Genomic DNA, 24,754 nt, shown 5'->3' on the forward strand with positions numbered 1-24,754 from the left:
TTTTAAATAAATCCAAATTTTCTAACAGATCTGAGCCTACATAATAGCTGTGCAGCTGTGCATAATAACAATTTTAAAATCTGGTCCTGATTTGGTTGTTTTTGATTCATCTCATGTAGTAATAATTATGATACGTTATTTTAACCTAGATCTATAGAATATAAATTTTGATAGTTAGATTTTTTCTATATACCCACGCAATCTGCCTGATCGTATAATTTTATACGCCATGTTATTGCATGGTAACTAGAGTAACCAGAAGTACAAAGTAATCAATTTTTTGTTGACTGATCCTAAAACGGTAAAAATTTGAGGAAAGAGGAAGAAAGTAGATCGTCTAGACTTTGGAAAACAACAAGGTCTCTAAACAAAATATTTCAAAGTAAGTTATTTTTAAAAAAGTTAAAACTTACCTAGCGACTTAATTATTCGGTCTAGAATCTCAACTTGATGTTTAGGCCTAAGATAAGAAGAATATGTTTGTTTCCTTATTTTAAATTTAAATTAAAATAAATTTTATTTACTATTTACTTCTTTTGACTAACCTAAGTCACGTGAAATAGATTCTAGATCTAGATCTAGATTTAGTGTTAAGTGTAGAATAAGAATAGAAACTGAAAGAAAAAGTGAGAAACTAAGCTCGTTAGTGAATAGATAAGTTGTCTTTCAAAATTTTAAACTTACTTATTACTTATTTCTTGATCTAATGGGACAGTGTGGTCTATCGGTAGAGCGTTAGACTTCTAACCCAAAAGTTTCAATCTCTAATCTTGAATTATACTATCTCGTCTCTATAGTCTCACTCTATACCTATTCACTCAGTAGGCCTATTCATTCAGACATTCAAGTCCATTAGAACATCCTTGAGTCAAGTTCAGTCAACATAGCTCTGACTGATGATGGGTACTTAACTCGTACTAGGGAAAGTAAGGGCTGCTGGGCATACTGCTGACCTCAATATCCCTTCATATGCCGAGGTCACGCAAACATGTAAACTCTACTTCACTTGTCCCTTAGACCATCTGGTTCTAAAAGGGAACTTTACTATTTTTTATTTTTTAATCTGGTAGACTAAATGTAAATCCTCAAATTTTTTTTTTTTATAATCGCTATTTACTTTCAAGTATGTTCGGAATAGACCTGCTGATTATTTCCAGCGGTTTGTCAATTCTACAGACCTTCCTCAGCCAACTATCAACTATTGAATTACCATTTTTAAATGCCTGTTTTAATCATTTTGATTTTAATTGGGCGTATTGGTTGGGTAATTAAAATCTGATAACAAGTTATTATTCATGATTCCATCACACATTTCATTGTTTCTCTCTTAGTATTGTTGGAAACAATATAGGGGATTAGCTGTTTTTTACCATTAAATGCCTCAAACAAAGAATTCTTTTTAAATTGATGATATGTGGTTAAAGAAAACATATTTTACTCAGGGTCAGAGGCATATTCAGCCTAGTCCTGTATTCGAAGGGAAAACTTTGTTATGTCTTTAAATTTAGAATACTAGTTTAATGGAAATTTCACGAGACACTGGAAATATGGAAATATACCAAACTAGGTATGAGGAATAGAGACTGGACATGTGCACACCCAGTTTGTGGTGCAAGCAGAAATTTTTCATATGAGCAAATAGTAATAGTCCTCTCTACCATCACCCCATCCCTGCTTACACCACAGTATCCGTGTCTGAAAGGGTTCAAAATTCACAAAATTGCTTCTTTTAAGGGAAGAAACAGGTTTAACAAAGATATTAAAAAGTAGTACTGCAAAATTCAATGAATCTGTTAAGCCTGTATTGTAAACTATATTTAATATGTTAATTGAATACAAGCTTAACTGGTAAAAATTTAAAATGGCTGGTCTTTTATGATGACATGGGGAGGGTAAAGATTTGTTTCAAACAGTAGCGTAACCAGGATTGTCTCATGGGGGGGGGGGGTTCAAATTTTTACCAGGGGACTTTCGATTTGCACCCCCCTCCCCCCTCAAACTTTTGATTTGTACACCCCCCCCCCCTCAAACCTTTGATTTGCACCCCCCTCACACTTTTGATTTGCACCCCCCTCAAACTTTCAATTTGCACCCCCCTCAAACTCTCAATTTGCACCCCCTCCAACTTTATATATATACCGAGGGGTCTATGGGGGGGGGGGGTTATGACCCCCCCTGCCTACTCCACTGGTTTCAAATATTTATAACATCTGTTATATACCCCCCGAATTATATCGCCCGCGACCTGTTGTTTCACCGCATTAAAACAAGTGTATGTTTTAACACTACAGCATCACTAGGTTTATTTATGTTTTACTCCAGAATGTACAGAGTTAGCAGATGGGGTGTATTCCTTGTCTGATGTTGAATAGGGGGGTATAGTTCTTAGCTTGCTGTTCTTGCTATGAGGGGAGATATAGACATGAGTCAAAATAAACAAAGGGTTTACTGTTTAACCTGCTATTACTAAGTGAGATGTAAAATATACAGTGTCAACATTTTAACTGAGTGTACATTTCATTGTTTTATTAGATTAAGACTTGACAGTGCTTGTTTCTAAAGCATTTTTCGGCTTCTAGTAGAAAATTATAGGACTATTTAATTAAGAATTTTAAATTATTGCATTTTTAATCATTTATTATTGAAGCTAAAGTTGTCTTTTTAAAGTCAGTTTACTTTTTTGTATCAATCTCATGTATTTGTTGATGTATTTCAGTTGTGAACTTAGTAATTTAATATATATAATATATACTATTAGGATAACTGTGTTTATACCTATAGCGGTTTCTCTATGGAGTGAATGATGTGTAAAAATAGAGATGACCCAATTAAATGTTAATTAATCCTATGATGAAGTAATTTGTACTGAGCTGATAAAAAGCTGTAAAGATATAACCCTATGTGTTGGGTTTCTCCTAACTAGTGTATTGCTGACCTTGCTAGTTTCTGATATCAACTGTAACTTTCAACTATCAACTACTTTGTACATAAGTCACATGCTAGCTATAAATAGGACATGTTCTTTGTAGTCAACTCAGTTTACAAACACAAATTCTTACTCATGTACAAGTGTATTGTTTGGTTGTTAAGATTATGTTATTAACTTTTTGTTTATCATTCACATTTTGTTGTTTGATCATGTTGAAAAAAAGAGAATGTTATTGTTATAAAAAGTATCCTCAGTTTTTAATTATATTGTTTCTTTCTTCTACATAACATTTAATTGTTTAATTAAATAGAAATTGTTGCATTCATTCATTTATAAACAGAATAATCTTTACTTTTAGATGTTGCCTTTTGAGTGGTAGCTGTAATACTGTCGTACTAGTACTAAACATGTCTACATGACAGTCATACTGTATATGATGTTACTTTGATTTGAATATATGCTAGTGTGACCTTTGAACACAACAAAGCCTGTCTTTAAGGACAAAATTGAATATTTACAATGTGTTTACAGTATCAGTTTTTTAAAATTATTTCTCATAAGTATATGTTGTTGTTGTTTTCAGGTGAGAGACATGAAGGAGACAGCTTGAGTAAAGGATAAACAGCAGTTTGAGTTGATGTGGGGGATCTGATAGCTGGGGTGATTATGTCCATCAATGCTGTGAGTTTTATTGTAAATTATGTGTTTTATTTTTGTATGTGTTGTGTGTTGGCGACTGTGTCACATGATCTGTGTGTACTTAAACTGTCAGGCAGGTATTTCCTTGGTCAGGCCATGAGTGAATATTTGAGGCAAGATTTCTATTTGCTTAAAATAGTTTATTAGCTCCAGTAAAAAAAAATGTTTTAAAATTGTAAAAGAGACAAAAGTACTGCTTTGGGCCCTAATAAAATAATGAACGTCAAATGAACATTTCTGCTTGATTGATTTTAGGCCTCTCAACACCTGGGGGAGTCCTTTCAGTAACTTTCTGTTGGGGTGGGGTGGAGGCTTACACCAGGAAGTGTAAACTTGGGTTCCTTGTTGGTAAGATAACCGTGAGAAAAATATGTTTGCCTTGAAATAACCTCTATCACTATGCAGTGATTGTGTGGCTGTGGCTTGTGTGCTTTGCTGTGTGTATTTCTGCATTGTCATGGTGTCATGTGTTTAGGTCTGTGTTGCTATACTGTCATGTGTTTAGTTCTGTATTGCCATGGTGTTATGTGTTTAGTTATGTATTGCCATGTTGTCATGTGTTTAGTTCTGTATTGCTGTACTGTCATGTGTTTAGTTCTGTATTGACATGGTGTCATGTGTTTAGTTCTGCATTGTCATGGTGTCATGTGTTTAGGTCTGTGTTGCTATACTGTCATGTTTAGTTCTGTATTGCCATGGTGTCATGTGTTTAGTTATGTATTGCCATGGTGTCATGTGTTTAGTTCTGTATTGTCATGGTGTCATGTGTTTAGTTCTGTATTGCTGTACTGTCATGTGTTTAGTTCTGTATTGCCATGGTGTCATGTGTTTAGTTCTGTGTTGCCATGGTGTCATGTGTTTAGTTCTGTATTGCCATGGTGTCATGTGTTTAGTTCTGTGTTTATACTGTCATGTGTTTAGTTGTGTATTGCCATGGTGTCATGTGTTTAGTTCTGTGTTGCCATGGTGTCATGTGTTTAGTTCTGTATTGCCATGGTGTCATGTGTTTAGTTCTGTGTTTATACTGTCATGTGTTTAGTTCTGTATTGCCATGGTATCATGTGTTTAGTTCTGTATTGCCATGGTGTCATATGTTTAGTTCTGTATTGCCATAGTGTCATGTGTTTAGTTCTGTGTTTATACTGTCATGTGTTTAGTTCTGTATTGTCATGGTGTCATGTGTTTAGTTGTGTATTGCCATGGTGTCATGTGTTTAGTTCTGTATTGCCATGGTGTCATGTGTTTAGTTCTGTATTGCCATGGTGTCATGTGTTTAGTTCTGTGTTTATATTGTCATGTGTTTAGTTGTGTAATGCCATGGTGTCATGTGTTTAGTTCTGTATTGCCATGGTGTCATGTGTTTAGTTCTGTATTGCCATGGTGTCATGTCTTTAGTCCTGTATTGCCATGGTGTCATGTGTTTAGTTCAGTATTGCCATGGTGTCATGTGTTTAGTTCTGTATTGCCATGGTGTCATGTGTTTAGTTCTGTATTGCCATGTGTTTAGTCCTGTATTGCCATGGTGTCATGTGTTTAGTTCTGTATTGCCATGGTGTCATGTGTTTAGTTCTGTAGTGCCATGGTGTCATGTGTTTAGTTCTGTATTGCCATGGTGTCATGTGTTTAGTTCTGTATTGCCATGGTGTCATGTGTTTAGTTCTGTATTGCCATGGTGTCATGTCTTTAGTTCTGAATTGCCATGGTGTCATCTGTTTAGTTCTGTATTGCCATGGTGTCTTGTGTTTAGTTCTGTGTTTATACTGTCATGTGTTTAGTTCTGTATTGCCATGGTGTCATGTGTTTAGTTATGTATTGCCATGGTGTCATGTGTTTAGTTCTGTATTGCCATGGTGTCATGTCTTTAGTTCTGTATTGCCATGGTGTCATCTGTTTAGTTCTGTATTGCCATGGTGTCTTGTGTTTAGTTCTGTGTTTATACTGTCATGTGTTTAGTTCTGTATTGCCATGGTGTCATGTGTTTAGTTATGTATTGCCATGGTGTCATGTGTTTAGTTCTGTTGCCATGGTGTCATGTATTTAGTTCTGTAGTGCCATGATGTCATGTGTTTAGTTCTGTGTTGCCATGGTGCCATGTGTTTAGTTCTGTATTGCCATGATGTCATGTGTTTAGTTCTGTATTGCCATGGTGTCATGTGTTTAGTTCTGTATTGCCATGGTGTCATGTCTTTAGTCCTGTATTGCCATGGTGTCATGTGTTTAGTTCTGTATTGCCATGGTGTCATGTGTTTAGTTCTGTATTGCCATGGTGTCATGTGTTTAGTTCTGTATTGCCATGTGTTTAGTCCTGTATTGCCATGGTGTCATGTGTTTAGTTCTGTATTGCCATGGTGTCATGTGTTTAGTTCTGTATTGCCATGGTGTCATGTGTTTAGTTCTGTATTGCCATGGTGTCATGTGTTTAGTTCTGTGTTTATACTGTCATGTGTTTAGTTGTGTATTGCCATGGTGTCATGTGTTTAGTTCTGTATTGCCATGGTATCATGTGTTTAGTTCTGTATTGCCATGGTGTCATATGTTTAGTTCTGTATTGCCATGGTGTCATGTGTTTAGTTCTGTGTTTATACTGTCATGTGTTTAGTTCTGTATTGTCATGGTGTCATGTGTTTAGTTGTGTATTGCCATGGTGTCATGTGTTTAGTTCTGTATTGCCATGGTGTCATGTGTTTAGTTCTGTATTGCCATGGTGTCATGTGTTTAGTTCTGTGTTTATATTGTCATGTGTTTAGTTGTGTATTGCCATGGTGTCATGTGTTTAGTTCTGTATTGCCATGGTGTCATGTGTTTAGTTCTGTATTGCCATGGTGTCATGTCTTTAGTCCTGTATTGCCATGGTGTCATGTGTTTAGTTCTGTATTGCCATGGTGTCATGTGTTTAGTCCTGTATTGCCATGGTGTCATGTGTTTAGTTCTGTATTGCCATGGTGTCATGTGTTTAGTTCTATAGTGCCATGGTGTCATGTGTTTAGTTCTGTATTGCCATGGTGTCATGTGTTTAGTTCTGTATTGCCATGGTGTCATGTCTTTAGTTCTGTATTGCCATGGTGTCATGTCTTTAGTTCTGTATTGCCATGGTGTCATCTGTTTAGTTCTGTATTGCCATGGTGTCTTGTGTTTAGTTCTGTGTTTATACTGTCATGTGTTTAGTTCTGTATTGCCATGGTGTCATGTGTTTAGTTATGTATTGCCATGGTGTCATGTGTTTAGTTCTGTTGCCATGGTGTCATGTATTTAGTTCTGTAGTGCCATGATGTCATGTGTTTAGTTCTGTGTTGCCATGGTGTCATGTGTTTAGTTCTGTATTGCCATGATGTCATGTGTTTAGTTCTGTATTGCCATGGTGTCATGTGTTTAGTTCTGTGTTGCCATGGTGTCATGTGTTTAGTTCTGTATTGCCATGGTGTCATGTGTTTAGTTCTGTATTGCCATGGTGTCATGTGTTTAGTTCTGTATTGCCATGGTGTCATGTGTTTAGTTCTGTTTTGCCATGGTGTCATGTGTTTAGTTCTGTATTGCCATGGTGTCTTGTGTTTGGTTCTGTGTTTATACTGTCATGTGTTTAGTTCTGTATTGCCATGGTGTCATGTGTTTAGTTATGTATTGCCATGGTGTCATGTGTTTAGTTCTGTTGCCATGGTGTCATGTATTTAGTTCTGTAGTGCCATGATGTCATGTGTTTAGTTTTGTGTTGCCATGGTGTCATGTGTTTAGTTCTGTAGTGCCATGATGTCATGTGTTTAGTTCTGTATTGCCATGGTGTCATGTGTTTAGTTCTGTGTTGCCATGGTGTCATGTGTTTAGTTCTGTATTGCCATGGTGTCATGTGTTTAATTCTGTATTGCCATGGTGTCATGTGTTTAGTTCTGTTTTGCCATGGTGTCATGTGTTTAGTTCTGTATTGCCATGGTGTCATGTGTTTAGTTGTGTGTTGCCATGGTGTCAAGTGTTTAGTTCTACTTGCCGTGGTGTCATGTCTTTAGAAAAAAGTTATGAACTAGCAACCGTTTTATCATCGTAGTACAAGGAAATGTAACTGCTTCTATTTAAACCTGATTGTATAATTCAGTGCCAACCAACCAAGGGACACCACCCCAATATTATGCTGTTCTATTTAAAGAAAAACTTTTTTAGAAGATTTATGTTAACTCTGGTTCTTGTATGTACTGTTTAAAAATTTAGCCAGCGGTTTCCCATGTTTTTTTTCTGATGTTTTTAAAACATCCTCAGCTTACCTGTGAGTTCTGTATTGCCATAGTGTCATGTGTTTAGTTCTGTGTTTATACTGTCATGTGTTTAGTTCTGTATTGTCATGGTGTCATGTGTTTAGTTGTGTATTGCCATGGTGTCATGTGTTTAGTTCTGTATTGCCATGGTGTCATGTGTTTAGTTCTGTATTGCCATGGTGTCATGTGTTTAGTTCTGTGTTTATATTGTCATGTGTTTAGTTGTGTATTGCCATGGTGTCATGTGTTTAGTTCTGTATTGCCATGGTGTCATGTGTTTAGTTCTGTATTGCCATGGTGTCATGTCTTTAGTCCTGTATTGCCATGGTGTCATGTGTTTAGTTCTGTATTGCCATGGTGTCATGTGTTTAGTCCTGTATTGCCATGGTGTCATGTGTTTAGTTCTGTAGTGCCATGGTGTCATGTGTTTAGTTCTGTATTGCCATGGTGTCATGTGTTTAGTTCTGTATTGCCATGGTGTCATGTGTTTAGTTCTGTATTGCCATGGTGTCATGTCTTTAGTTCTGTATTGCCATGGTGTCATCTGTTTAGTTCTGTATTGCCATGGTGTCTTGTGTTTAGTTCTGTGTTTATACTGTCATGTGTTTAGTTCTGTATTGCCATGGTGTCATGTGTTTAGTTATGTATTGCCATGGTGTCATGTGTTTAGTTCTGTTGCCATGGTGTCATGTATTTAGTTCTGTAGTGCCATGATGTCATGTGTTTAGTTCTGTGTTGCCATGGTGTCATGTGTTTAGTTCTGTATTGCCATGATGTCATGTGTTTAGTTCTGTATTGCCATGGTGTCATGTGTTTAGTTCTGTGTTGCCATGGTGTCATGTGTTTAGTTCTGTATTGCCATGGTGTCATGTGTTTAGTTCTGTATTGCCATGGTGTCATGTGTTTAGTTCTGTTTTGCCATGGTGTCATGTGTTTAGTTCTGTATTGCCATGGTGTCTTGTGTTTGGTTCTGTGTTTATACTGTCATGTGTTTAGTTCTGTATTGCCATGGTGTCATGTGTTTAGTTATGTATTGCCATGGTGTCATGTGTTTAGTTCTGTTGCCATGGTGTCATGTATTTAGTTCTGTAGTGCCATGATGTCATGTGTTTAGTTTTGTGTTGCCATGGTGTCATGTGTTTAGTTCTGTATTGCCATGATGTCATGTGTTTAGTTTTGTGTTGCCATGGTGTCATGTGTTTAGTTCTGTATTGCCATGATGTCATGTGTTTAGTTCTGTATTGCCATGGTGTCATGTGTTTAGTTCTGTATTGCCATGGTGTCATGTGTTTAATTCTGTATTGCCATGGTGTCATGTGTTTAGTTCTGTTTTGCCATGGTGTCATGTGTTTAGTTCTGTATTGCCATGGTGTCATGTGTTTAGTTCTACTTGCCGTGGTGTCATGTCTTTAGAAAAAAGTTATGAACTAGCAACCGTTTTATCATCGTAGTACAAGGAAATGTAACTGCTTCTATTTAAACCTGATTGTATAATTCAGTGCCAACCAACCAAGGGACACCACCCCAATATTATGCTGTTCTATTTAAAGAAAAACTTTTTTAGAAGATTTATGTTAACTCTGGTTCTTGTATGTACTGTTTAAAAATTTAGCCAGCGGTTTCCCATGTTTTTTTTCTGATGTTTTTAAAACATCCTCAGCTTACCTGTGAGATCCTTATGGGTGATGACCTAGGCGTGTCCTTCTCTTTCTCTCCCCCCCCCCCCCCTCGCTCCCAGTGTATAACCAGTGCAGTGTCGTCATACATTCCACACACGTAGTTTTTATGTTAAAACTGTATTATCATTTATACAAGTTCATTTTCTTCCCACACAAACTCAAAAGGCGTAGCTAGGGGAAGGCGGGGGGGGGGGGGCAAAACGAGGGAAGAAAAAAACTCACTATTAGCTGTATCAATGAATTGTGCACCGCCAAAGTTAAGTAATTAGACTGTTTCTACATCAATTGTGTGACACACAATTCAACCGTTATGGGACAGTCCCGACCATTCTGAACTGGATGAATGGGGGAGGGGTGCTTTTTCACCGACGTGAATAACTACATAATAAATTCGGGGGAGGGGTGGGGGAGGACGACGCAAAATTGATAGTTCGCCCCGGTCATCTCAAAACGCTTTAAAAACTTGTTGAATGTTTTGAGTTTTCTTGGTTTATTTGTACTGATCCGTATTCATAGTCGCAGAGGCGTAGCGACCCTTCCCGGCGCCCGGGGACAAACTTTCGATTTGCACCCCCAACCCCACCCCCTCAAACTTTCAATTTGGCGCCCCCCTAAGGTCGGCGCCCGGGGACATGTGTCGTTCCCCCGGCCCCCCCCCCCCCCCCCCCTCGCTACGCCTCTGCATAGTCGATCTAAACAAAATTTACTTCCGCCAAAATTTTTACTTTCGTTTTTGGTAGTCCCTGTTACCCAGAGGACCGCCCCTTCCCGCCAGAAAACCCGCGACTCTTATTCACCGTTGCGCCATAAAGTTACCTCATAAACCCGGCATAACATTAGTCATTGAGCGTTACCACATTCATTAACCTAATTAACTGATGCTCCAGTTTCGCTGTTTTATCAACGCCAGTCAAAATGTGGCTGTGTTCAAACTATTTGTATGATGTCTTTTATGCGATGAGTTGATATGAATTCAGTTTTGTCGATTAGCTTGTACTGTCATGATAGATAACAGGCCTAACATCCAGTGCGTTTTTGATTCACATAAATCTTATATCTAAATGATCAAGGGCGATAATTTATCATAACTCTTTAGCTTGTATATTTTTTGAAATATCAACAAAGTTATGGTAAATAACGACTCATTTTGTCTCAGGTGACGCTAGAAAAATTACACTTTAATGGTGCATTTAGTTTTAGATTTCTGTGATAAAAATACATCTAAGAACAGCATATTACTACTTGAGCATGCATCGCCCAGGATGGTTAAATACTCATTACCATACCGGTTAGAAGAGGCCGCTTGGTCGGGTGGTAGTGCGCTCGACTGCTTGTCTTTAGTCTCAGAGTTCAGATCTCGAACCAACCGGCGGCTGCCTAGATCTGATGGGTAGATTAGCTTTGCAGAAAATAAAGTCGGCGGGGCGCAGTGCTGACCACACCATCCATACATAATATGCCGAGATCAAGAAACATTGGAACTCTACTTCATCTGCCATCAGGTCTGAAAGAGGAAAATTGCTTTTTTTTAACAAGCTTTTATTTAACTTGCTTCCTCGTTTTAGCGCTTTTGATGTTATGGCTCGAAATGGGCGAGCGAAATTTCGACCACTTCTAACGGACCCATTTCTTTAAAACTTTGCACGTGGGTCAAGATTCGATGACAATACAATGTTACATCAAATTTTGCGTAATTGGATGCTTAATAATTTTGTACGAATCATTTTAATACTTGTTACCCTTTACAAATGTTAAAAAAAATCGAGCATAGCTAAAACATTTAAAATCTCGATCAGAGCAATAATACTATACGCCATTTCAGCGTGGCTTCAGCTGGTATTTAAACCACGGGTGTGTTTGTAATTAAGTTCACTTTTAATCAGACCAAGTGAGTAGATAACGATAAGTCTCCCAAAGGTGTTACAACATCCTGTCCAGGCTATGTTGTTGTATCATCTTCTGATTGATCGATACGTTTAGTGAGATCAGTCCGTTGTGCATCATTGAATGTATGAGTAATAACCGTTCGTCGGTGACTTGGGGAACATTGGTCCAGTTGAGTGATGACTGGGTGGACGTTGGTCCAGTTGAGTGATGACTGGGTGGACGTTGGTCCAGTTGAGTGATGACTGGGTGGACGTTGGTCCAGTTGAGTGATGACTGGGTGGACGTTGGTCCATTAGACGGGTATATACAGTGATGGTGGTCATGGTTTATTTGTTCAGTGTTAAAGAGACGAAGGTTGGATAAGTTATCCTTTGTTTGATAACATTCGTCGTCTAGATCGAAGGTTAGAGCCGTATCTCCTTGGCTCATTGGCCGGAAACTGTCACGTGATCAGGCTATTAAAAAATCGGGATTGTCTTTGTATCTCAAGTTATTTAATTTCATTGAATGCTTTGTGTACTACGTGCCGTATTTAAAGTGGAGATTTGTATAGAAAGTGTTGTGTTCTACTAACTAACAGTGCAGCGAACTGCGTGTTTTGGTCAGGTGTGAAATTCATCAACAAGTTATCACTGAACTATTGGGGTGCCGTCATTGGTTGATGGACACATTAGCCTAGTATAGACACCTAGAGCTATGTTGTGATGTAAACATTGGCTTCGGGTCTGTGTGGTCTTACACGATGAGCCAGAGCACTGCTACGTTTTATACGAGTGGACCTGGCCAGTACCTGAGCGTGGAGTTTCGCAAAGATAGTTCCGTAAGCATCATTTGGTTTTAGTCAGTCAGAGTTCTGTAAGCATCATTTGGTTTTAGTCAGTCAGAGTTCTGTAAGCAACATTTGGTTTTAGTCAGTCAGAGTTCTGTAAGCAACATTTGGTTTTAGCCAATCAAAGATAACTATGTAAACGTCATTTGGTTTTAGCCAGTCAGAGATTATTATGTAAACATCGTTTGTTTTTTCGCCAGACATATTTCTGTAAACATGATTTGTTTTTTAGCCAGTCAAAGATAGTTCTGCAAACACCATTTGTTTTTAACCTGGTTTAATCATTAAGGTAGTCTCCCTTGCCCATGTTCTATCTATAACCCTAACGTGAAGCTTTGTTTTAGAGCTGTGTCTTGTAAACTGTAAAGTATTAAAACACTCGCGGACTTGACGTGTGCTGAAGGGTGACACGTGACTAGATGTAACGTGCTTGGCTACTTTTGGACGACATCACGTGCCTCTGCTCGTTGTTAGAGGTTCTACAACACGTATAGGGCCACTCAATCCGTGTGTTAGTTTCTATGTCACGTTTGATTGTAGTTTAAAATTTCATTGGTTCTTTTAGGGATCACTTGCCCGTATATTTTATATTTTCAAATTGATTTTGCTTTAAAAAAAATTAAAGCTTAAAAAAGATCAGAAATGTAATTGTTTTAAGAATCAGTGTTAAAAAAATTAGCAAATACATGAAACTTTTTTTTTAATACGATTACATTTGTTTATTTACATCAACCCAAAATTTTAACCCGAATTTTTACGTAGGACAAACTTTGATTAGCCGTATAGAAACATCGTGATATATTTCTCAAAATCCCACATAGTACTCAAAATTGTGCCGATAAATAGTAAATATATTTTAATAAACTTATACTTTAGAAAACTTCATGACCAAGTTACGCCTTCATGTTTGTTTACATTTTCAATATGAAAAAAAAATGTTTTTGCCTTGTTTTTTATTTTGTAAGGTACCGAAAATACTTTTAAAAATGTCATAATTGAATATCACCGCACACGGTTTTTTAATATTTAATAGACCCTACAAGACTATTGCCGGGCAGTGTTTCTTCCAGACTTTGTTCTCCGGGGGGGGGGGGGCGGACACTAGTGAAAGTGTATGTTCACTATATAAAAATCCATCTCGTTCAGGGGAGGGGGAGGGGCGGTAGACTTTCTTCGGGGGGTGGGGGGGGGGGGCGAAGAGATGCCAGGGCGTACTGTAAAACAGCAGTTTTGGGGGCGGAAGGAGGGGGGGGGGGGGGATTGACGGGGAGCGTATTGTTCCCGACAAGTTATGTGTGGGTCTAAATATAGTCAAAACGATTGTTTGTTTTAACTTTTAGCGTCACACGTGCCATATACAACCGGATAGGAAAATTATAATGAGTTGTTTTTAAGGTCACATTGTTAAGTACCTACGGATAAAATCATGGAAACTTTGGCTGCGAACTACTTCGTTTCTGTGAAGTGCGGAAATAATTCACCAAACTCTTGTTTACGTTTGGCTGTCATGTGATGTGTGACGTCGTACGGGGGGTTTCCCCCATAAAGCTAGCGGCCTGTCACGCATGATTAGAGGATTTCCTTTCCGCTCGGCGACCTACTGAGGTCTGAGAGCAGGCCTACACAGGTGTGTGTGTGGGGGGGGGGGGTCATCTTGGTCTCTTGACACTTCAGCATAGCTTGTTCTGCGATACAGTTATACCAATGGTTGATCGGGGTTTCTTCCAACCTTAATAATTTCCTCCTCAGGGGCTTTACGGAAATTATGGCTTTCTTATTGTAAAGTGGTTTTCAGTTTCAGACCGGATTGTGTTGATAAGCCAGATAAGGGGACTTCTGGGTTTTGTGTGTTTTATAATCAGGATATTGAATTATTTTGGGGAGGGGGTGTATGGGGGGGGGGGGAGTGTCAAATCAGGTGCTGGGTCTTCCGAGAAATCGCCGGTCATGCATAGTGTAGGTTAGTCATGACAGAGTGGTAGTACATGTGATGTTGGTACTACATGTGATGTTGGTAGTTCATGTGATGTTGGTAGTTCATGTCAGATTTGATTTTGGTAGCACAAGGAAACGGTGAAGATTTTCCTTGCACTTAGTATATATATAGTCCACAGTTTTATACTGTCACTTGTTTTACGCAGGAAGTCAAATCAGTTTCACTGTTTACAGTCCAAGTGTGTCAGTTGATTAAGTTCATCTTAATTTCATTAGAAAGGTTTACTGTAGCTATACAGTCCAAATGTGTCAAGTCGATTAAAGTAATCAACATAGCTTTTACTTTCTTAATTTCATCAGAACTGTTTACTGTAGCTATACAGTCCAAGTGTGTCAGTTGATTAAGTTAATCAACATAGCTTTTTCTTTCTTAATTTCATCAGAACTGTTTACTGTAGCTATACAGTCCAAGTGTGTCAGTTGATTAAGTTAAACAACATAGCTTTTTCTTTCTTAATTTCATTAGAAAGGTTTGCTGTAGCTATACAGTCCAAATGTGTCAAGTCAATTAAGTTAATCAACATAGTTTTTTCTCATCAGAAAGGGTTACTGTAGCTACATAGTTATGCCCTGTGTGTAACATGTTATAGATCTTAATGTTTTCTGAAATTTTGTTATGGAAATTAATTTAAAAAGTTAAGTAAAGATTCTTCTAGTTGTGTGCAGATGGGTTTTATAAGTCAGGTCCAGATGGGTCATGAACAAGGCAACCTTTCCACTAAAGGGAAGAAGCTAGCGTACAACATGTATTTTCTGTGTTCTAAAAGTCTTGTGCAAGGAAATATTATTTTACATAGAGGGAACATTTCTACCAGGTGGTGTCACAAGTAAACAGCTAAATCTGATTTTTTTTATGGCCAGGGCAATGTATAGTCAGGTCTAGATACTGAGCCAGATCTGAAAATTAACACCAGTTTGATATTTCTATTTTTCTGTGACCAGGGTGATGCTAGGTCAGACACAGAGAGAGAACAGCAGGCTAAGTTAGCTGGACATGTCATATACAGCAGCGTCCACAGTGATGGTAGTACCAGGTCAGTTCCTTACCTTCTCTTACCTTTTTACTACTTGAGATATATGAACAAATTGGGTATCTACTATCTTAGAATCTTGAGTTCGTAACATAGTAACTTTAAAAAAACTCTGGGACTGTTTTAAAAAATCAGTTAGATGTACCTAGAGACATACACATTCATATTTTATTTAATTGCGAACCTGCACACTAATGTCAGTATATGAGACAACAACACATCTTTAAAATTGTAATGCTGTGCTAATGTGAAACTGCCAGGCTATATAGGTCACACTGAAGTATTAATAGCATTCAAATTAACCCAGCCTTTGTCCTTGTAATGTCTACAGCCTCAGTGTTAATTTTAGACTGTTATGTACATTGGTTTTAAAAAGTTTATTGGAAACTTTGTTGTCATCTTAAAGGAAAACTAGTATAAACAATTTTCTTTACATAAAATTATGAAGACTTTTTATGTTTAGATTTTAAAGGTATCCTTGATTGTTTGATCTGATTGTGAGAAGGAATAATAAACACGTTGTTATGAATAATGATAGTTTGATAGTTAATAAGTTTGCTGTACGACAATAGTAGCACAATATCTATTTTTAAACTCCTGTGAACTCTACTTGTGGTCACTCTATTGTGTATTGTGTGACCTTAACCCCACTCTGTCCCCAGTATGCCACCACCAGTAGCCTTGTGTGACCTTGACCCCACTCTGTCCCCAGTATGCCACCACCACCAGTAGCCTTGTGTGACCTTAACCCCACTCTGTCCCCAGTATGCCCCACCAGTAGCCTTGTGTGACCTTGACCCCACTCTGTCCCCAGTATGCCACCACCAGTAGCCTTGTGTGACCTTAACCCCACTCTGTCCCCAGTATGCCACCACCAGTAGCCTTGTGTGACCTTAACCCCATTCTGTCCCCAGTATGCCGCCACCATTAGCCGCAAGTGACCGCCACCCAGCCATTGTGGTGACCTCCCCTGAACCACCCAGACCTATGGACAACACAAACTACTACCTGGGAGATGGGAGAATGTCCTCAGTCAGGAGGACATTTTGTTTACTTGTCCTCTTTGACCTCATTCTGATGTTTATCTTATGGGTCATCTACACCCAGGTACTGTTGTATGTTTTAGGTCTAACTTTAATTATTTTGTCTGCAGATATGTAGGGGGGTACTGATTTATTCTCATTTGCATCAGTCCTTACATTCCCAAGTGTATAGATAAAAAAATTTAATTATGAAACAAACAAGTAGAATTATCTCCAAGATACAGGAAAGTGCTCATGTAAAGGGGGTAGTTTCTCCTTACTATCTTGTAATATGGATTATATTTTTCTTTACTTTGTACTGGCAGTAATTTGAATATGAAACTGAAAAATAAGGAGTTCTTGCAACATAACAAATATTTTGTGTCTAAATATATCCTTTACATTTGTTTACAGCTAATTGGTGACACAGGGTACACAGCCTTTGAGAAACAAGTGAAAAATTATAACTTCAAAACCTCTCTGTTTGACTCAGTGGTAAGACAAGTACATTGTTGACACTGTTGACATGTAGTGTGGGCAGTAACCATGGCAATAAGAACAGTGGGACAAAGGGGGCAGTTGACATACATGTACATTGTTGACACTGTTGACATGTAGTGTGGGCAGTAACCATGGCAATAAGAACAGTGGGACAAAGGGGGCAGTTGACATACATGTACATTGTTGACACTGTTGACATGTAGTGTGGGCAGTAACCATGGCAATAAGAACAGTTGGACAAAGGGGGCAGTTGACATACATGTACATTGTTGACACTGTGGGCAGTAACCATGACAATAAGAACAGTGTGACCAAGGGGGCAATTGATATAGAAGTACATTGTTGGCACTGTGGGCACTTATAGTGTGACAAAGGATTGTTAACTTATGTTGTGATGGCTAACCTCAGTGGTTGGCCTGTGTTAGCCTTCTTCTGTTGGTTTAAGCTGAGATAACTCAGTTATGATAGTTACCTTGTTTTAAATCAGGGGAAGTAACAGAAGGATTTAAAACAAAAAAATACAGATTTCAATACCAGAATTTAACTGTAAAATACAGCTAGGAAAACACTAGTCTTGATTAACATTATGTTATCATATATAAGCATAATCAACTAGTTTATTTCTGTTTGTTGAGACTAACTGAGTAAAATGGCAAACAATTTCCTCCTCAGATGCTGAGTGCCATCAGGTTTACTTTTTTACTGCTGGGCTATGGTCTGTTCAAACTGCGTCATTGGTGGGTGATTGCTGTAAGTTATCTCCCTTATATACAGTAGCCAATAGTTGTTTCCCTTATGTACAGTAGTTGCCTGTCTTATCTACACGAGCTAGAAGTTGTCTCTCTTGGTATATACAATAGCCAGTAGTTGTTTCCCTTGTTATTCAAAAAAATAAACATAAATAAAAGCCAGCAAATAAAATAATGCTGTAATCCCTCATTGACTGAAGGCATCACTTGCCTGAGGTGTAGCAAATAAAGTACACTATGGATAAAAACCTAATGAACACATAACCATTTTCCAATGAACCCATAACCTTTCTAACATGTTTAGTGTTGTAAAAGTGCTACAGCAAGCATTATTTCAAAGCTTGTTCAAAGAAAAAACACGTGTTATACAGCCAATAAATAAAAGCTAACAAACCTACTTTGAAAGAACACTTAAACCTACTAACCTTATATGCCACAATTTCTCACTAGTAGGTCTACATAGGAAAGATCACAACCAAGATTACATTTTTTAAAATCCCTCCTTGTATATGTATTTAACCTAAATTTTAAACTATCTGACTGTATGTCTGTATGGATTGTTTGAGGAGAAAGAGATTATGTAACATCTGGTCTGGAGATAGTTTTTTTTATTGCACATCATCACTTTCTATTTCAGCTGTGTACTGCATTCACATGTGCTACTCTCATAGCCAAGATATTTCTGTTTGATGTAAGTACCCCCACTTTATCTGTAGCTATTAACCTACCTAGATAGTTTATGTCATTGTTCATTAAGTATCAATCAATTTAAAGTAATGTTAAAATTTGTGTTTTGATTGATAAAAAAGTACTGTTGTGATAGCCTTTAAGATGGGTGTATTAGAGGATTTAGACAGAGCTGTGTTAGCCCTTGAAGTTATTTTTTGTTACAGTGATTGTGTTTTTTATGTTGAAATATTTGTATCGGCACTTTTTCTCGCCAGAGTTGTAACTCTATTTAAAAGTTGTTTGTTGTCCTTACTTGAAATATGAAACTTGTTCACCTGGTTGCCAGGACATTGTTGTGTTGCCTGTTGTTAAAAACTTTTAATTTATTTTTAATCAAATCCCAGAAATAAGTTCTGAAGTTATTTTTATTTTAATGTAGGCCTATAGTGTTATACTATGAAACATTTAAAAAAAAATTTATATTGATTATGTTAATTAATTAGTATTTTAATGTATGGTGTTGTACTATGAAACATTTTAAAAACAATAAAGTATATTAATTATGTTAATTAATTAGTATTTTAATGTCTTGTACTTTAAACACATTTTTATTACTATCTTAATTTTAAAAAATAATTTGTTGGATATTTTGATATTTTGACTACAAAGATATTACCCTAAATGGCAGAATATAAATTTTAAATTTTGACTTAAATTCCTTGCCAACTTATTATTTTATTGCTAAGTTGTTTTTTTTTTTTTTTTTAATTAGATTATAATATTCTATCATCTATAATAAATGGTTTTTTTTTTTTAAAAAAAACAACTAAACTGGTCTTATGATTGTTTATGAAAAGAATATTTGTTAATGGTTTGCTATTTTGCTTTTTGATCAGTTTGAGGGTATGAAAAGCAGCAACAACCCTCTGAGCTACTGTCTGATCATCATCTCCTTCGTGCTGGCCTGGGCTGAGACATGGTTTCTTGACTTCAAGGTCATACCCCAGGAGCAGAAAGCTCTGGACAAGTTACTGCAGTACAGTAGAGGAGGTGGGTGGTGTTTGTAGCTGTGGGGGTGGGTGGTGCTTGTGGGTGTGGGGGTAGGTGGGGCAGGTTACTGATGTAGGTGTGATGGGGGTGGGTGAGGCAGGTTACTTCAGTACAGTAGAGGAGGTGGGTGGTGCAGGGCTGCCTACTTGTACGGTTTTGTCCGTAATTTTACAATCTTGACAGCCAGGTTACAGAATTACGATTATGCTGCAAAGTTACGGTTTTGATTTCAGTAGAGATAAAAATCGTCTTTAGTGTAAAAAATATTGTATGGTTGTAACTTAACTTTATGTTCCCGGTCTGAGTTTATATTTTAATTTAGTTATATTTCAGCATTTCAGCGTGTTAGGCCTATCCGGTTATAAGGTTCTCAGCCTCTTCCGTAACAATCCCCCTCCCCTTTCCACTCTTGTCATGGCTGGCGGCAGTCGTGTTTATATTGTGAACTATTGACCCCGCGAGTGGTCTGTGTTACCTCATGAGCCGGTGTTGTCCGTAGAGAAAAAAAAGTGCGTGGCCTAAATCATTGAAAGTCTGGTCGCGCAGTCTGGCGAGACATATTTGCTGAGGCGGTATTACGGCTAAATGCCTAAATAGTGAGATATCGAGGCATTTTGTTTGAGTTGTGCGAGAAGACAAGATATTACTAAACAACGAGATCTAGGCTCACCTAGATCAATTACGGATCATATTTTTAAAATTATTCTTTTCTACTAGATATTACATTGATAAAATGTAGATTTTAAAAAAAATATTCAAGAAATATGCTAATTCTAAACATTGTCACCCGTGTTATCAGCCGCTCACGTTTTCTTGTTCGCTGGAGAAAAAATCCTGACACACACACAGTCGAGGGGTCACTGAGTTCACATTGGTTTAGATATCGGTAGTGTAGGCCTATATCATACGTCATACTACTCATTGCAAGAACAATTCCTATTTGAAATTTTCCATTGTCGCCTTACATTCTGAATCTAACGGCGTTTTTTTTAAAACTAATTAGGCCTATCCTAATATATAAAAGGCCATGTGCGCTCTTCTCTCTCTCTGTCCGCAAAATATTTTCGCCGGACATCACGTCAGAATCGGCAGCGATATATGGATACCTTTATACGGACTTTTGTTGAAAATAATATGTTAGATGTTTTAAATGTATACCCACAATTTTATTTAAAGAAGAAAAATAAAAAATAAAGGCGTATTCGAATATAGAGAAACAGTATTATTTATGCAACCGGAAAAGCATTTATAAATGTGAAAAAGAACGCATAAAACTGTGACGTCACTAATGTTTATACATTTACTAATCACGTCATCTGCCGTGTTTACAATAAAAAGAAATGAACTATTTCATTCAAATTTGATTTAGATCTACGTACACTATGAAATGTATACAATATAATTTTTCCGGCCTAAACTCATAAAATTTATTTTATTTATTTGGATTCTAGATCTAGAGATTCTAGATCTAGACTAAATCTAAATCTACGCAATAACTAGTAACTAGAATTAGACGCTAAGATCTAGATTTAGACTCTAACTTCTCTAAAATCTATTCTAAAAATAAATTTCTATATTAGGACTAAACTATTTCAAGACTTATTTATTTTATACAAAATCTTTGATTGGAACTGGCTAATTTGGGATAAAATTAATTTGAAACAATAGGCATATTCGTGTAAGTTAAGATTTTAAAATACGTGTTTCATTCTCCGAATTTTATAAGGTGCCTAAATAGCGGAGATGTTAGTTTACTATAAACCACGCAGGTGGTGTGGGTTCGAGACACACCAAGTCAACTTGGTTAATGTATTTTTTTTTATTATGCTCGGGCTAAACTTTAAAAAAAAATTCTATTAGGATTCTAGATCTAGATCCAGATTGTCGGGTGTCCAATAGGGCACTTCCCGGCGCCGCAGGCGCTTCAAATTTGGCAGGATCTTGCCTCGGGGCGACAGAACACGGGGGGCGGTTGGCCGAAAAGTCTACGATGAGGGGGTCAAAACTGACCTCGACTGACCGGTGCCTTATATGAGCTATAAATCGAAAAAAAATGTCCACGGAGGAACCTCTTCATAACTCTTGAGGTCGTAGACCGAACCTCGGGCGAATTAATTAAGCATTCAAATTCTCAATGTTTTCGAAAGCCTAAGCGAAGCTGGGCAGCATGCCTAGTTAGTCCATAAAATAAAAAGTAACACGAGTTGCCGACTGTCATCGTTACGCTGATGAGCTTTGCGATCATATAATATGGGTCTTATTTACATTGTATTTAAAAAATGTGTAAAAATACTGAAAGTTATGGAAAGTTACGGAAAACCTATGCTCTTGTTACGGGAAAATTTTTTTTGGGGTAGGCAGCCCTGGTGGTGCTTTTAGCTGTGGGGGGTGGGGCAGGTTTTTGCAGTACAGTAGAGTAGGTGGGTGGTGCTTGTAGATGTGGGTGGGGCAGGTTACTGATGTAGGTGTGGTGGGGGTGGGTGAGGCAGGTTACTTCAGTACAGTAGATGAGGTGGGTGGTGCTTTTAGCTGTGGGGGGGGGGCAAGTTACTGATACAGGTGTGGTGGGGGTGGGTGAGGCAGGTTACTTCAGTACAGTAGATGAGGTGGGTGGTGCTTTTAGCTGTGGGGGGGGGGGGGCAAGTTACTGATACAGGTGTGGTGGGGTTGGGTGGGGCAGGTTACTGCAGTACAGTAGAGGAAATGGGTGGTGCTTGTAACTGGGGGGGGGGGGGGGGGGGGGTGCAAGGCTACTGTAGTTGGTGGTGCAGGTTATGCTGCAGTAGAGTAACTTATGGATTAATCAGCCCCATCAATTCAGTGTTCTGTTATTTACACCCATGTTTTCTTGTTCTAGTTACCTATGGATCAACCTATGGCTCTAGTCGACCTTTGCTGATGGGTCAGGATGACATGCAGTCTGTTATCACTGAAGACAACCAGTTCTACTCACCTGTTGAGTCCCCTGAAGGTGACGTTCTCTAAACACATTTTTATTGACTGGTGGGGGGGGGGGATACTTGGCCGCTCTCCCAAAGGTCTAGAGTTCAGAATTTGGCCAGACCTAAGACAGCAGAACATCCCTGAGTCCACCCAGCTCTGATGGGTACCTGACTCAACAATAGGGAAAGGAAAGGCTCCTGGCATAGTGCTACTATCCCTTTATATGCTGTGATCAAGATAGATGAGCTGTACTTCATCTGCCACATGGATCGTTAGGGAAAGGGAACTTTACTATTACGCACATTGTTAACTGTGAAATAAAAAACTTTATGGTACTAGTAGAGACAGTAAAATTCTTACAGCACACAAGAATTGAAATAGCTTTGGGATGGCTCAATAGATAATTTGTAAATTTTTACATTTAAATGTTTTAACTGTAACTATATTTAAGATAAATAATTTACAGGAGTTTAAAAAAATCTAATTTTCCGGCAGATTATCTGTAGGTGTATTAATAAAACTAAAGTTTAAATATCATATTTTAAGGAACATGCACACTGCAATTATTTTTTAGACACAGCTAATTAGAGCTTTATGAGATTTTTGAAATTAGAAGCAATTAGTGTAATTACATTTTTAAAACTCTTTCACTTTTAATATGTATTCATACAAAATCCTATTTTAATTAAAATGTATTCATTTTTTAATTTTTTAATTTAATTTGATAAGGGATTTAACTCAAATTAAATTACTCAAATTGCTATTTATTAGATAGTTTTAATAAAATTCTTTTTAAAAAGGTTTAATTGATATTTCGCATAGTTAGAAGGTGTAGATAATTCCTTTTACAAGAGATTTTAATTATTTCTCAACTTACCCCAGGGTCAGACACAGAAGAAGCAACAATAGCCCCCCGCCCCTCAACTAACAGAACGAGCGAGTATCAGAGTGTGGCCACATCCAAGACACACACACGCCAGGCAAGCCAAGCATCTATTAACTCACTAACAATAGAGGTAGAGGGTGTTAGTTTCTCCAGTTTTCCTGATGCTGTTGCTGCGCACACCCCCCCCCCCCTCCCTCTAGTCCTTTCAAATTCAGCCTTTCAATAAACTGTATAGCTATAGATCTATTGCCTGGATACAAAGCAAAAAATAATTTTAACTGTCTACATTAAAATATAGAAAAGAGATTACAGGTTTTTTTAGACAAAAGCCAAGTTTGCTTGCCTAATGTATGAAATTTTTATTTAAATCAGTTTTGAAATTCTGATTCAAATAATTGTTTCCTTCATCAAACAATCAAAAAACTATCTTATATATAACTGCTGTTGTTAACAGAGAGAAAAAATGTGTTAAAAATCTAAGACCAATTTTTTAATTTTATTTTGCTATTATTTAAGACTACACATTGATATTAACAGCTTAATTAATCAGCTACTTTCATAATTAAAGCTCTCGATACTATTACCTAACACCTTCTTTACTTTGTCAAATTCAATTTGCTGTGAAGATAGAATCCTCTCTATAGTTTAAACATAAACTCACTTGCAGTACAAGTGTTCGAAATATTAGCAGTGTGCAATCTTTTGGAAATTTAAGATGAGTCTTCCTTATATTTCTTGTTTTGTTTACAATCTTCTATAAATCAAATCTTTAGAATGTTGCACTTTGAGTAAATGCTTTTGCTTCCTAAAAATGCTAAACTATCCTTTTTTATTTTCTACGCCCATTTATAAATAGCCAGTGTAAATTCGACCCTATTCATCTAAGCTTCAGTTTAATTTGATAATCAAAATGATTTTTAAAAACAATAGAAGCTATCAATAGCAGCTCCTAATGGACTTTAGAAAATAACTCTTTTTAAAAAAAAAGAATATGCTTTTATTTATTATAAGCTTGTCCTTATGTTTGTAACTAATCTTGTAACTTAATTTTAACCCACTTCTATTGCAGCAATTTTGGTTCTAACTTTCCTAAAAACACTGGTCTCCGATGGCAATGCTAGAATATTTAATTTTAAATCTAATTAAATTATTCATTAAAAATTAATTTGAAGATTACTATATTAACAACAAAAGGGGATATAACCAGATTAATTAGTAGAGATTTTACTGAACAGTCTGGTGAGATGTAGATCCTATTCACATATTCACATATGATTTCATACTTGAGTAGATCCTATACAGATATGATTTCATACTTGAGATCCTACCATGGATCCACTAAACAGCCGATAATTGTCGTGTTGAGCTACTAATCGGGTTTTAAAGCAAATACTTTGTCTAGTGGTTGTCTGCTTAATTAAAATTAACAAAATTTTAAAATAAATTTAGGACTGTTTTTAAAACTTAAATATCTACTTACGAGCCGGCCCGCGGCATAACATATGCCGCTATTTAGTTGTTGTTTTTTCTACTTTTCAGTAATTCATAATTTGTGAATTCGACGGTACCAACGCTGCCACTGAAAATATTTCTTTAAAACACTATAAGTAGCACGTTAAGGACCATAACCCCCCCCCCCCCCCC

The 24,754-nt window shown here is 37.3% G+C and overlaps 1 protein-coding gene across 5 annotated transcripts in view; it reads left to right on the forward strand.

Annotated features, from left to right (window-relative positions):
* Window positions 1-293: 293 nt before the first annotated feature.
* Window positions 294-24,754, forward strand: part of LOC131937650 (stAR-related lipid transfer protein 3) — a 32,525-nt gene continuing 8,064 nt past the window's right edge. The window contains exons 1-10 of one of the 5 annotated variants that reach the window (XM_059295242.1): window positions 294-382; window positions 3,513-3,610; window positions 15,202-15,293; window positions 16,205-16,397; window positions 16,727-16,807; window positions 17,486-17,563; window positions 18,200-18,253; window positions 19,128-19,281; window positions 22,139-22,252; window positions 23,107-23,240. In XM_059295242.1, coding sequence (XP_059151225.1) covers window positions 3,596-3,610; window positions 15,202-15,293; window positions 16,205-16,397; window positions 16,727-16,807; window positions 17,486-17,563; window positions 18,200-18,253; window positions 19,128-19,281; window positions 22,139-22,252; window positions 23,107-23,240 — 915 coding nt within the window. In that variant the 5' untranslated portion in view covers window positions 294-382; window positions 3,513-3,595. Of the gene's footprint in view, window positions 383-3,512; window positions 3,611-11,972; window positions 12,256-14,024; window positions 14,044-14,186; window positions 14,225-15,201; window positions 15,294-16,204; window positions 16,398-16,726; window positions 16,808-17,485; window positions 17,564-18,199; window positions 18,254-19,127; window positions 19,282-22,138; window positions 22,253-23,106; window positions 23,241-24,754 lie in introns of those variants that run through there. The other 4 variants (XM_059295240.1, XM_059295241.1, XM_059295244.1 and 1 more) reach the window with 4 other exon arrangements.

The sequence above is a fragment of the Physella acuta genome, unplaced genomic scaffold (assembly GCF_028476545.2).
Source record: "Physella acuta isolate Inbredline_101_S28 unplaced genomic scaffold, ASM2847654v3 ptg000216l, whole genome shotgun sequence".
Classification (NCBI taxonomy): Eukaryota; Metazoa; Mollusca; class Gastropoda; family Physidae; genus Physella; species Physella acuta.